We start from the raw sequence: 15,682 nt of genomic DNA, 5'->3' as shown, positions 1-15,682 counted from the left end.
CATGTGAGAAACTGAATAAAAATGTTAAAACAGTGGCTGACAAACATGCCCCTTTCAAAACACATAGATTTTCTGGCCGTGTTGAGGCATGGGTCACTGATGAATTAATAATAGCCATCAAAGAAAGAGACTTCTTGAAACGGAAAGCATCAAAAACAAAATCCATCATAGACTGGGAAGCTTTCAAACAAAAAAGGAACCAGGTAATAGGTCTCAAAAATCGACTCAAAAACGAGTACTATAATGACGTTTTGCAGGACTTTCAAAAACGGCCAAAACAACTTTGGAAAACCCTAAAAAAACTGGTTCCTGATAAGTCAGGCAATACTACCTCGATAAAACGAGTAGTCCAAAACGATGGTACAGAAACTTCTCACCCAAAAGAAATTTCCAACACATTCAATTCATTTTTTGTCAGTGTTGGTGCCAAACTAGCCTCTAAATTTTCTTCTGACACTACTAATGTTTATCCACCTGTTAGCGGACACGATTTTCGGTGGGCTCGTATTGAGACCAAAAGTGTCGAAAAAATAATTAGTTCACTAAAACTTAATAAAGCTACAGGCTTGGACGGAATTGGTTCACGACTGCTAAAAGCAGGTTCGTCAGTTTTAAGTATGTATTTATTAAGTCTTTACAACAAATCTTTATTTACTGGTTATGTACCTAAATGTTGGAAGACTAAAAGGGTCTCGCCTATTTTTAAAAGTGGCAATAAAACAGATCCTACTAATTATCGGCCTATCTCCATTTTGCCAATTCCTATGAAAATTTTTGAAAAGTTAGTGCATGAGCAAATGTCTCATTTTATTTCTGAGCACAACTTCCTGAATGACAGACAGTCCGGATTTCGAAAACTCTTTTCCACAGAAACTGCAGTAGTCGATGTCTCTGATTTTATTCTTACTGAGCTCGACCAACATAACTTTGTTTGTGCTGTGCTCATTGACCTTAAAAAAGCTTTTGACACTGTTGATCATAAAATTTTGTTAAAAAAACTATGGTGTTTTGGCATCAGAGATGCTGCCTTTGACTGGTTCGAGTCCTACTTAACGGGCCGAATGCAGCTGACTCTTGTAAACGACACAGAATCAGATCTGCTTCATGAAGACGCTTTTGGGGTGCCGCAGGGATCTGTGTTGGGGCCCCTGCTCTTTCTTTTGTATATTGATGACTTAAAATCTGTCATCAATTCAAACTACCACCATCTATATGCAGATGATACAATAATTATTTCGTCTCATAAAAACTTGGATACCCTTGTCTCCCAGGTCGAGTTAGAACTTTCGCAAGTCGACCTCTGGCTGAATAGTAACAAAATGACTATTAATACGGACAAAACTGAAACAATCTTTTTCGGCAACCACAGCCAGTTAAAAAAAGTTGAGAACAAAACTATCAACTATATGGGTATTCCTTTGAAGAGGAGCGAAAAAGTTAAATATCTTGGGGTAACATTTGATCAAAAAATGCAATGGGAAAAGCACATTAATGACATAAATAGAAAAATACTAATTAAATATTCTAAAATTAGAACCATTGCATCCTGTTTAACACCTCACACAAAAAACCTTTTAATTAATGCACTTGTCATGCCATATTTCCACTACTGCTCCTCGGCATGGGCTTGTGCCACCCAAGGTAGATTGGGAAAACTAGAAAAACGATTAAAATGTGTCAGTACCTTTCTTGGGAAAGAGAGGGAATATTCAATGAATAATTTACTCATCAAAAACGATGCCATATTAGTTTTCAAAGCCATGAATCACATTGCTCCTGATTACATGCGCTCAAAATTCCTTTTGACAAAAAACTGTCATAATCATCAAACAAGAGGAGCTTCAAAAAACAGGTTCACACTTCCCTTGGTCAACACGGAATTTGGCAAAAAAGCCTTCCCATTTAGAGCTGCAAAAGTGTGGAATAATCTTCCAGACCAAGTGACCTGTGATGGAAGTCTGCTTTCGTTTAAGACTTCCATCTCGAATGTATTTGGCAAATTCTAATGGAGATCACTTTTTAACTTTTTAATTTTTGTTTTTTATTCTTTTTCTTTTCAATTTTCACAGATTATAAATGTTACTATGTTTGATTGAGCTGAGGCAGTCTAAGGTTTATCATTTTTTGTTTCTTTTTTGTTCTAGTGGCCCCCAGTGGAAACAATCCACTAACTATAGGTTTTTGTGATTTTCTGGGCTAGCCACTTTAAATATTTATTATTATTATTATTATTATTATTATTATTATTATTATTATTAGAACAAATTAACAATATTATTGGCTAGGATAAAAAGCTCTTATATGACTAGCCGGGGACCTGGTGGTGAAACGCTGAGTTAAGCCACTAGTAACAGTCTGACCTCGCGTTGAACATCTGGTTGGCATTGAAGTGCAACCAGTTGAAGAGGTACATGGGTTTATATCAATTAATATTTTTTTATAAAATTTTGACCATAACTACTCTTTTAAAGAACAGGCTAAAAAATACACGATAAGTTAATAGGACAAATTGACTGCAGATTTATAAGGTTATAAGCATTCTCGTCCTCAGAACTCTTTCAGATTAAATCCTCGAGTTTATCTCAAAGCGCTCTGGAATGGAAAATGGGTTCTAGGTTTAAATGCAGACTGCCTGATCGGTTTTCTAATGAAAATTTTCTTTTTCACAATACAGATATAGTAAGTACAACAGTAGCATCAGAAATTTGAGGACCATTAGCAAAAAAAAAAATAATGTATTAGCATTCTAAGAGACAACGGCAAAGTGTTTAAAACACACTTTTGAATCAGTTTTGGAACACCTGCTTCGCTAAAGTTTCATTTCCCCCCCTTCGTTCTTTTCGAGAAAATACCATTTAATTGTATCAATTCCTTCACACTTGATGGGAAGGGTGGTCAGACTAATATCAACAGCGTGCATGGGATAGGGTAGCATACGTGCGCACGTACACATTTTGACCATCTATAATTTCATTTTTTTGCATTTTCATATTTTTCAAAGTTGTCTCCATTAATTCTGTTAAAACAAGTCTTTAATAAAAATTGATGAACTATTCCAAGCAAATCGATGGCTTAGCTATGGGCAGCCCACCAGCTCCACTTCTCGCTAATGGTTGGCTAAGCAAGTTTGACTCTATCCTCAAAGACGATGCTGTACTGTATTCAAGGTATATGGATGATGTTTTGAGAAACATAGAACGTAATAGAATTGACGGAAAACTTCTACAAATTAACGACCTGCATCCGTCACTCAAATTTACCATTGAAAAAGAAGGGAAGAATACGTCTATACCTTTTCTGGATATGTTAATTATTCGTTCAAATAACAATTTATCATCGACATGGTACACGAAAGCTACCGATACAGGCCTGACGATGAACTTTCATTCACTGGCACCACGGAAATATAAACGGTCAGTCGTATCCGGCCTAGTTCATCGAATACATCGAGCGTGTAGCACATGGTCGAATTTTCACCAAAGTCTAGAAAAAGGTAAAACTGTTCTTGAGAAAAATCAATATCCGAAAGCTTTCTATGACCCGATAATTAAAAGTACGATATCTAAGATTATGGAAAATAATGATAACGAGAATCCTGATGAAGAAAACGAGAAAGAAGAGTCTGAAGAGAAGATGATTTTCATTCAATATCGTGGGCGAGTTTCGGAGAAATTTGAAACTTCTATGAGAAAGTTGAATATTCCGTGTAAAATTATTTTCACATTGAAAAAGTTGAAAAGTTCTCTGCCTCCATTGAAACCTGTAATTGAAAAATGTTTCAAAAGTTGTTTGGTATACAAAATAGAATGTCCACGATGCAACTCGTGCTATGTCGGACAGACGAGCCGACATTTAATCAAACGACTTACCTTACTCTCTTCTAAACTCGTTTTGTTTTTAGATTTTCTTGTAAATTTGATTTGTTGTAGTGTGAGGTGTAGTTTATGTATGATATGTTGAATAATTTTATACTTGTTTTTAACTGTTTTTAACATTATTTATTTGCTTTTAGACCTGATGATGGATAATTTTTATCCGAAATATATTGTCAATAAAAAATAATAAACATACTCATTGTTGGTCCTAATATTGGTATTTTATCGTGAAGCCACAATGTTTTTATCTTATTCGTTATTCCAGTTACTGTAAATACTTCTTGCGTCAGTCGTTACACAGACCTCGTAAGCTCAGACAGCATTTGGTATGGAAGATATTTTGCGGTACAGCCGGGGCTAATCGGTTATTATTGTATTACGACTAAAGTTGTGAAAAAGTGCACGTTGAAATTGAAACTGGCAAAAACTCAAGAGATTCATTCGTATTGGTGTGTAATTAAAACATTTGTCCAACAAATCAAGACACTTGCACACATCCGCACGAGAAAGAAGAGAATGGTAATATCAATGGAACAGTAAATTCCCTTAAAGACACACACCTTCCCCTATTCCTGCCAGACATTAAATTTCAAACGCCCCCGCTATATTACTCATTTAAACATGAGGGAGTTACTTTCTAAACTCTATTTGTGTGGAAAAATGAAAAAAAAAGGAAAAAATTATTATCAGACCAACGCAGAAATTAATCTGCTAATCTAAAAATCGTCAGATGAAAGTGATAGCAAAGTTGGAAAGTAATCGGGAGAAAACCATCTCCTTAAGTTGAACATGAAAAAAAACGAAAGAACGAAATCGTAAAACGAGCTCAGAAAAAGAAAAGTACGAGGACAATCCTGTCAAAGAAAAGCCAGAGAGATAATAAAATCTTGGAACATTAGAAAGCAAGAAAGCAATAGCCGAGTGTGGAAACGTGAAATGCAATATCTTTTTTCAAAACGATGAAAGATCTTGCATTTGATGAATCTTATGACATAGCAATTAAAGAATAAAAATCTTTGTTGTTTTTTTCTTGAAAATTTTCAGTCTATATTATATTACGAGTAGGTTGAGAGATGAACAAAGATGACCAAATTTTTAAGAGTTTTTGTACAACTTTATCCGATAAGATACAGTTCATTTAACTGTAACCAGCCAATGCCAAGAAAACAGGAATTCTTTAAACCGAATCAAATTAAGAAAATTCAAATTTAAAAAATAAATCAATAAAAATTAGAAAATACAAGTGTTTCAAACCATAAAATTTCTTCAAGTTGTCATTCGTACACTTCGAGTACTCGTTAAGAGAGAGGTTAAGAGAAGCACGACGCGACTGAAAATAATTTATATAATAAATTATATTGTTATGTACATGTTTTAAATTTCAACAATTAAATTAATTTTCAAACAGACTTTTCAAATTCAAATATTGAATTAGCAAGGGTATATATTTATGCCAGGACTCTTGTGGTCAATAAAAAAAACTAAATCACCAATTTTATCTTTTTATCTCTCTAAGCATCTTCACAAATAGGAGCAAAGAAGCTCGCTTCATCTCCTCCTCAGAATTTAAAAAACCCCGGAAATCAATTACGGGAGTTTCTTTTGTTGCATAATACGCATGCGTGGAATGAGAAGCGAACGTATCAGGCACATACGCCAGGTATACTAAACCATGATGTCGTTCTTTATTGAGTTTTTATCGAAATCTCACAATAAACCAAGCCACCATCATCACGCAAAAACAAAATAGCAAAACATAACACAATAGCTTATGATGGCCCTTTTTAGTAAGCGCTTTTAACCTTCCCATAGTGCCTTGCAAGAAGGAATCCACGGTGGAGAATTCTTGGTCCTAAAAATAGAGTATTTCATGTTAACCATGAGTTAATATTGTGATTTTGTTTTGTGTATAGCAACAGTAAAATAAACTAACTTTACAACAACAGTACAACAAACTAGCTTTACAACAACAGTACAACAAACTAGCTTTGCAACAAAAGTACAGCAGATTAGATTTACAACAACAGTACAGCAGACTAGAATAACAAACATTCGTTCATGTGAAAACTCTTAAAAGGTACAGGGAAACTTCTAACTGAGAAAAAACGTTACAAAGTATTGAATAGTGAATAGCTGCATTATGTCATAAATTGAATAAAGTACGATCACGAATTATAAAAAATACATGACCATATTTTCAAAATCAATGACAGCAACAAATCCTAGTTTTGCTCATCCATTACACAATTTAATTAACGCTCCTAAGATTAAGCCACCAATTTGGTAATTATATATTCCATATTTATAATATGCATATATTTGCAACATTTATAATTATAACGCTAAGTACAGTTCTGAGGAAAAAGGCCAACATTTTTAAGATATCGTTATTGTGATCTTTTTATTTTACATATAAAATTCGTTAATGCTCCCCTCTGATAGTCCTATCTCGCGGATGCGAATGCGTGTTTATTATTTGGAATTCTGATTAAAAATGGCGACCGATAAAAATAAAGGTTGTTTCAAATGGGAAGAAAGATGAGCATCAGTATAGCATAAGCATAAAAAAGCCATAATGATAATTACTAAAAAAGCCGAGATATGTTACCAAATCTAAACAAATTTTAAAAATTTTCTTAATAATTTTAAATTTTCTCTCAAAAAACAAACAAATTTATGTCGAAACATAGAAGCAAAATAACAGAAGACCAGGTGAAATTTTTATTAAAACGAAGAAAAAACGGATTAAGGCAAGCCTAACGAAACCCTATTTAACACAGAAAGGTAATCTTCTAATTAACTCCAATTTTTCTTTATCACAGAGAAGAGTAGGGGGAGCTACCATTTTACCTCTGCTTTCACCGGCTAGTAACGAATAACCCAGATAAAACAAAAAGCATAAAAAAAACTGTTTTAAGATAGTCACAACAAAATTCTTACCATGTCGTTTAACATATTGTTTTGGTATCTCACTTCTTGGCCGATATCAATAGATAACTAAAAAGAAAAATATTTTAAATGAACTTTTCGTGCATCAAATAGATGCACTATAAGATGACTTATCTAGATAGTGTATATAGGTAAATAAAGTTTTACCATGCTACTTCAATTTTATTACACCAATTATACTATCCCTAAATTACCCTTAAGTTTCCTTTCTTAATCTACACTTCATTGTAATTAAACAATAATGAGGTTTAATGTTTACAATAATATAATGGACTTCATATAACATTGACAATAACCGCTAACCGGTTTTTTGAAAACTTGGGGGCTTTTTATGACGAATTTTAAGAAAAAACTCGAAAACATATAAAAACCATTCTGTATTTAAAAAATATTATGCCTAATTAAACTTTTTTCTTATTTCAATGCCAGAGAAGCTGTTCGTTTTGTATTGAAGTAATCAAAATATAATTCATCAGTTCTGTTACAAAATGAAATTAAGCTGACTTTTGTCACATAAAACGTAATAACAACAACTTAATACTTAAAAAATTATGAAGCTCAATGTAAGATTTTAGGAATCGATATTTTAAGTTTAAATTTTAAGTTTTGGAGATTTTAGTAGGTGTGGCCACCTCGAAACGAGATAAATAAAACAAGAACCAGAATTAAATGAGGAATATATTATCATTATGGCAAATCAGAGAACAGGATCAATTTGCAAATTTAAGCCACAATGATTAATCAAACTTTTTTTTTTTTTTTTACATAAACTGCAGTCACAAATTTACAAATGTACATTTTGCAGTATTATCGTATTACTTTGTATTTTTTGCCAAGCCAAAAGCACCACATCCCGGATATCGTTGCTCATATATAGCAATGTTAAACGACTCATTTCTGCACTGCAAAATCGAGGTGTATACGTATGGTATATTAACCATATATATGGCTTTAAAGTCATATATATATATATATATATGATGGTGTGTAACTCATCATCAGTGATCATACATATAAGCTGATTGTAAATATATACGATTTCCCTTACAATACGATATTTGATGCATGATCAAGTGTTTCGTTCATTCCAGTATCGTGGGATACAGCACTGTGCAGGCTGCTTCAAGGTCATAGCACATACAAAGGGAAGCATCCATTTTGTATATTTGGTTTTTACTCTTAACTTCTCTATATATAATTTAAACTTAAGCAAGATCTTCATCACCTTCACACATAAATATCATACTATATACAAATCTTAAATATCCGTACTTTAAGATTTTCTCAAATTACCCCAGCTGACATAATATACTATTTGGGATTTTTAGCTATTTTCATTCTCTCTTTTTCCAAGTAAAAGTAAAAGTTGGCAAACCATCTTGGATTGTTATTTTGGTTAATAATAAAAGTATACCTAACTAGCCTTCCACAATTCTCATATGGTTTGTGAATCCAATGCTTTTCGTGCCAAGAAGTAACTAGACTTTTAAGTTGGCATAACTAAGAGTAAACAGGTTTATTCAGGGCAACATATTGTGCCAAAAATGTCCACCATGACAGCCTGTGTTTTCATTCCAATGATAGCAGAAAAAGTCTTGCAGTTTTACGCTCTAACAAAGCTGATAAGGTACCATTTTTCACAAACTATTTTTGGAAAATTGGAAGACCTGTAATTTTGATTCACAATGGATTAACCCTATATTTAAACTGGGTCGTGGGATCACAATGTGTTGCGTAGAGCTTACAACATTTGGCCTAAAACATTTACATGCTAAGTTGCTCTATTATGTACACATAATTTTGATAAAAAAAAATGTGCCTATAATTTCTTCATTATTTGTTTAAAATCGGCCTCACTTTAATGCCTAAATTCATGAGCTTAGAAAGTATAGCTAATACAAATTAAAACATAGTTTTTATACTAATTTCATTAAATTTAAAAGCTCCTTATCACAATTTTCAATTCAAAAACCCTATTTTTACAAAGAGGCCTCAGGATGATTTATCATAGCTATATGATGAATACTGTTTAACTGATAGAATTTTTGTCGTTTATTAAACCCTTAGTGATAAAATTTGAATCATGTCACTATCAGTCATCATTATTATCTGATTTTATACACCAGTCAGTAAATATTGCTAAATATGAGCAACCATGTTCGGCAGTCAAAAGTACTGTAATAGATACAAAAATAATTAACATACACTTTTTAATTCCTTCACTTTGCTTGACAAAGTGCCCATCATTCTTTCATTTTCTTCTTCAACCATGTCATAGCTGTTTTGCATGCCAGGCTGCGCATAACCTTAAAAAAACACAAATAGATATAAAGTTATGTGTGGTATAAGTGATCTTTAGATCAACCCAAAAACCAAGGTACATACTCGTCATACAAATTTAATAATTGCTAGAGGTCTTCATAATAAATTTTATTAGCCGTAGAGTAAATAAATGAAAAAAAAAACACTAACCACCAGCCCTCCTCATCTTCATATACACTTTCCTGTATTTTCCTTTTTTTATTTATTTTCACCTGAAATAAGAAAGATTATTTCAATGCATGGTTTAGCTACAAAATTAAGGGGCCACTTATAAATCGATTTAAGAAAAGAATACAAGACACTACAAGACACTGATGATTTAATATGTATGATGTATGATGATTCAATATGTATGTTATGTGCATGTTTTATTTTTTATTTACGGTGTATTGCATAATTAAATAGTGTTTTATGTTCGAGTCGCAAGTGTGCTATTTTCATTGATAAAATTTATTCTTGATTCATTCCCGCTCAAAAAGACAAAGTAACCATTTTAAAATCAAATTTCAAATATAAAGTTACAAGTTTTTTTAATCAAAATTCAAATAATTTACGTATGTTAAAGAAGTTCGAAGAAAGTTATACACCCAACAATGTTTATTCTTTCCAGTCCTGTAAAGAATAGTTTGTATACATTTGTTATTTATTTTAGTTATTGTTTATTTCAAATTTAGACGTTGTGTTTTTCTTCAATTTTCATATTTTCTGTGTATTTATTTTAGTTTGAATCTTGTTTGACGCAAAAAGTTCCAAACATTTCTATTAGGGCTTTTCTTTATCCTGCGAAAACTTAAACCCAAGGTTTAAAATGATGTTGGACTTATATTATAGAGTTTAAAAAGTTGTTTAACAAGTTTTTTTTTAAAATTTTTTGGAAAGCTCTTTTAGTTGTCAAGATATTCACATTTAAAGAATTTCAGAGTTTATTATGCTGCATAAAATATGATGACATATTTCAGTAATAGCAAATTTTGACATTTTCCGTCATCAGTAATTATAGACCTGTTAAGGGATGTACATTTAAACTTTATCAATGTCGAGATATTTTAACAGTGAATTGATTAACATATATTTTTTGCTAACATTATTTTTTACTTTGGGTTTCCTATAAGCTTTTCCATAATAAAGTGGACTTCATGCTATGTGAGGAAAATTGGATGAAAAATGCCTGTGTATACTTGCATTCTGAACACAGGACCCACATTGATAACAGTGTTTCCAACACTGAAGTGGCTATATCCTGTATAAATATTCATTATAATTATAATAATAATTCCCAGAAAATTCAAACCTTTCCACAAAGATTAAAGAACAGGGACCAATGAAAAAGTAAATCAGTATTCAGACAACTAAAAATTCCTTTGCAACTACATCATAATTTTATGGTAACAAAAATTATGCTGAGTCTCATGGCTACTGAAGGGATGCTTTTGGTGAAACTTTAGTATTTTGAGAACACAAAATTTTGCCCAATGAGAGTTGATCAAAGGTGCCAAACAAATCGGAAATTTCAATAAGTGGCTTTGCGAGCCCTAACTTTTTACAACCCTATGATTTTTTATTGACTTCTTTATTAAAACTTAGGTTGGTTGGTTGTATGAGAAACTTTTGTTTTTTTTATATATATTTTTCTCACAATCGCCTAAGGAAATTAATGAAGCTGAATTTTTTTTATAAAAGAAAATAGTTTTATAGCTATAACAAAGTGTGTTATAATGCAAAAAAAGGATATATATATATATAAAAATAACCTTCCTAACTAATTATGCAAAAAAAGGGTTAATGCTACCTTTAAGTTACATTCAAGTGGTACTGTTTATATGTCTGCATTTGACGTGACAACTCAGAAAAGGGGTCTTGAATTTCGGCTTTTTGTTTTAGACAATGACTTTGATTTGGTTAGGTGTATATAATACCCATGCAAAATAAAATTATTCATATTATTTATACCAGTTATTCACCACGCAATTTATTTCTTGATTTATACATTTCATAAAAAAGAAAATAAAGTATTTAACAATTGTTTTAGTTATCTATATTATAATGCCCGTATACGTCTGTTCGTCCGTCTGTCTGTCACGCAAAATGGTAGCTTAGCTCCAACGGGTGAACCCGGATTTTTCCACGGGCTAACGACTAGTATCCTTAAAAATATTTAAAGTGATTCCTGCATTGATAATAAAATTTTTGTATGTTATAGAGGTTAAAAATTTGTTTAACAAGTTTTTTGAATTTTTTTTAAAAATCTATTTTTGTTCTCAAGATATTGAGCTTGAAAGATTTCCAGCTGACCTTATGACATCATCACTGATACGGTAGTACGATCATACGGTAGTAAGCACAATTATTACTTGATATCTTGCAAATTTACTTAATATATATCTTTTAAGCAGTGTGGACTTATGCTCTTGATGATATCTTGGCATGTGGAAAGTTTTGTAGTTTATTAGGAATGGCCTCATCTTTAATACATGGAATCACAGTCCCGATGTTTACTTGCGCGAGCATCTAAGTGATTACGTAATGCGCGTGCAGGGAGGTAAAAATGTAAATAAACCAAGAGGACAAGTTACCTGCATTTCTGCGCATTCAGGAAAAACAAGGCACTATGATTGAGTGTATTATATGTTAAATGTGATGTCAGCATTTTTTAAAACTTACTAATGACATCACAAGATCCTGGATTTTAAATATTTAAAATCTTGAATAATTTCAAAGTTATAGCGTGGTGTTTACGCTAATATTTCGCTAATAATTAAAATCAAAAATATAAAATATAAAAACATAAAAAATATATATACCATAAAAACACACCATAAAAACCTTTGTTTTCCCTTTTCAAGTTTTACCATTTTGTATTAACCTTAACTTAATTAAATTCTCTGACATGATCTGTATACATAATATAATTTTCCTACTGAACCTTTATTATAAAACTCTTCCTATTAGCCTCATCAATACTTTCGCAATCGACTTCGCCCATTCCCACCACACCCGTGCTGCTGACAAAGGCTTTTTGAATCTACCTCTTGTTCATTCAACTGCGTTTGGTAAAAAGTCTGTTAAGTTCTTTGCAATAAACTCATGGAACCGTCTTCAAAATTCCTTACCCTTTAAAATCTTGAGTAAAAATACCTTTGAGCTAAAAATTTTTTTACATAGTCACTTTATTAACACATATAAAATCTAATTACAATTTTATTTTATTTCACCCAGTCCAAATTCCTTTTTCCTGCTTGAAGGTTTGTTTTAAGCAGCTTCCAGACATTTCATGCTATTTTTGACTTTGACTCTGTGATATCCTCATCTGAATGTTCGTCTTGTCCCTGTGTTGTCCTGTGGCGTCGTCCTACCTGTTGTTCTCCCAGGTAGCTAGCACGTTATTTAAGCACATAAAGTGCTTTGTGCTAGTTATCCTTTTATTAGGTAAATGTTCAATATATTTTTCATATTATATATTTTCATTGTAAACTCCTAATAGAAAATAAATCTCTCTCTCTCTCTCTCTCTATTAGGCCGATTTTTAAATTCAATTCACAAAAAAGTAGGCCGCATATGCTAATAAAGCAATCTGGAAGGTGCGAGACTATAGCTATGTCCTAAAGTAATAATAAACCTTCTACACTTCAGTCATGCAGAAAATAAAAATTAGAAATAACTACAACAACATCACAAACAACCTAATTTTTTTTACAAAAAAAAGTGATCGCAGCTAATATCTGCCATTATGAAGTGACGCGGCATGACACCCAGCCGGAAGATGTGATATTAAAAAACGACCCCGACCCGTGTCACCAAGCCCGAATTATTTTCGCGAGATCCAAAAAAAGATTAATTTTCCGCGAATCACCCATGTTGAGTTATTTCGCAGACTCTTTTTCACGAATGAACCATTTTAAGGTTTTTGTGAAAAAGTTATTTTTAGAAATGAAATTTAGCAAATTCATTCCCAGGTCTTTTTATTGAGATGAAGATAGAGCCTTCAAACTTGTTTATATCACACACAATCTACTCATTATTTTTATCAACCTACAAAAAAGAAAATTTAACGACAAAATCTAGAGAAGAAAACACGAAAATTTTTTAGCAAATTTTTAGAAATTTTTTGAAAAAAAAGCGTTATTTTTCTTAGCAATTGACAAAATAAATTTCAGCAATTGCACTGCACAATGATGCGATATTAAGTAATTTAGAATCAAAATATGGTTCTCCAACTTCGTCCCTAGGCTTTTTCTACGCCCATGATTCTAAACGGAGCCGTTCACGTTAGAATATCATAAGAGTCATAGACGTAAAAGAGACCTGGGGACCAAGGTAAAGGTTCTCCTACGCGTGATGAGATTTTACATCAACCTTTCTGATTCATCAGCTTTTCTGATTCAAGTGACATTCTGACGAACTCGTTTCGTACTCGGCGAGATGAATGCCAACGTTCCAAATTCCCAACACATGCCGGAAACGTTTTTTATTTAATTTTTATGTAACTTTATCTAAAAATTTTTGCTCTCATTCTCTCTCTGAATTTAACTCTTGCATCCGATTGCAAAAGACGAAGACATGCTTCTTTAACATCTGTACTGCGAGAGAAATCAAATAGTAATACGTACGCAATTCGCTGTGTCGAGAGCGTGCGGCATGTATTATAAAAATCATTATGTAATGCACATAAAACATTCATGATACATAAAGACTGTTTTGCATTTAGGGTGCACATTACTTTATGAACGTACGTAGGATAAAATGGATCAAATCAGTCTTCTTGGCTAAACCAAGGGTAATTTTCGAGAATGACGGCTGGATAAGGATAAAGAAACGCGGCCATACTCGTCTCCCATTGGCACCGGACCTGAACAGCCATCAGTAGGTCAGAAAGGAGAAAAAGCTCAGGAATGAGGTTGGAAATGTGGCCAGAAGTATTATTTTGATCACCACGAGCATTCAAATATTACAACACACTCTAGCGTACTCATAGACTGTGCACTTCGCCTTTGTCGCTCAACATTGATGAAAAAGGGACTGGGAACTATAACATCGTTAGCATCTTTTGGAAGGCAAGTCGTTAATGCGCATGCGCACTATTTTAAACTATTGAAAGGATTGGTGTACAAAAATTGATCAAAGAAGTGAAGCGCGTTGGGTGTACAGGTGAGCTAAAAACAAATACACTATACCATCGCGCGCCTGCTTCCCTATCTGTGTGAACCCCAGAAAGGGACCGCGAACGATGTTACACTATTGATAGACTCGGTGCGCCTTGCAAAAACTCTCACAAACCGTTTTACCGCTCAATTATTTTCGGCTCAAAAGGGACGCCGCGCTATTGGAAATATCAATAGACATCAATACAAGTCACAAGACTCAATGCAACTCACTTCAGTTATTTTAATAATGAACACAAACAAAATATAAAAGGAGCTTCACAAGAAATCCACATTGTCGTGTAAGTCTAATTCACAACAGTTTGGTTAGTTTCTCTCAACGCTATTTAAAACATGTCATTTGCAAACAAAAGAAATTACTGGTACGCACAGCATTGATTGTTTAAATACGCTCACAGGAGAATTATAAAATAGAAGTTATATATAGGAGAAGACAAATACCTTTCAAGAAAACAAAATAACAACATAAAATATGAAAAATCTCAATTTGCTATTTCACTTGATACTAAAACACGCATTTGTAGTGGCGCAAATGATAGTTGATACATTATGACACAACATGAGCACGACTTATCATCATAAGCAGGGATAGTCATCCTTTTTTAAACAAACTACGCTCTCACTTGCAACTACTTACCTTCCTTTTCCACACTTGGATTCGACCATGTGAGGAACCATGTCCGGTTTGTGCAGAGTTTACTCTTCTTTAGAAACAAGGTCCTTGAAATGACTTTGCTAACTTCGGTAGCTTAAAACTGAACTTTCATAGGATAGGATGCCTACTTGTAAACACGCAGATGAATAAAAATCGTCAACATGAAAGACAAGTTTATGTCAGGATTGGATAAGAACGATTGCCAACTTGAATCAGACAAATAACATTTTAAATGAGCGGCTTTTTTGCCAACGCTAAATAGATTTAATTAGGAAATCCTGTGTATAATTCTTAGAACTTTAATTAATCTCAAGAAAATTTAAACCCTATGAAGTTAAATTTTTAAAAAAAACTAGGGAATAAATTAGAATCAAATCTTTTTCTCAATAAATTCTTGAAGTTTTCTTAAAAAACAAACTGAACATCCTAAAACAACAAAGTTTCTTAATTTCTGTGTAGAATGTTTTGTAGAAAAATTCAGAAAATGTGGATATGCAAACATTTAACTCAGCATAATGAATTTCCAAGACAATTTTAGGTCATTTTTAATTTTTTGTCAAAATTTAACAAATTTCTGTGACAAGTTTGTTTCTCATGGACAGACCTGACAAAAATGTTCAAGAAGGCAGCTGGTTTTATTCTGAGCCGTGATTAGTCAAGACTTCATCTGATTATGAGAAATACAGTAGAGTCTCCATAACTCGAACCTCTATAACTCGAAT

The 15,682-nt window shown here is 32.7% G+C and overlaps 1 protein-coding gene across 1 annotated transcript; it reads right to left on the bottom strand.

Moving 5' to 3' along the window:
- Nucleotides 1-4,087: 4,087 nt before the first annotated feature.
- Nucleotides 4,088-9,364, bottom strand: LOC130628838 (BET1 homolog). The gene is made up of 4 exons (XM_057441862.1): nt 9,297-9,364; nt 9,030-9,130; nt 6,816-6,872; nt 4,088-5,727 (listed from the first exon to the last, which is right to left on the bottom strand). Exons 1-4 carry the CDS (start codon nt 9,316-9,318, stop codon nt 5,572-5,574), a joined length of 336 nt encoding a protein of 111 aa, XP_057297845.1. The 5' UTR covers nt 9,319-9,364; the 3' UTR covers nt 4,088-5,571.
- Between the last annotated feature and the right edge of the window lie 6,318 nt (nt 9,365-15,682).

This window comes from Hydractinia symbiolongicarpus, chromosome 15 (genome assembly GCF_029227915.1).
Source record: "Hydractinia symbiolongicarpus strain clone_291-10 chromosome 15, HSymV2.1, whole genome shotgun sequence".
NCBI classification, from domain to species: Eukaryota; Metazoa; Cnidaria; class Hydrozoa; order Anthoathecata; family Hydractiniidae; genus Hydractinia; species Hydractinia symbiolongicarpus.
This window is presented reverse-complemented; position numbering and strand designations above follow the sequence as displayed.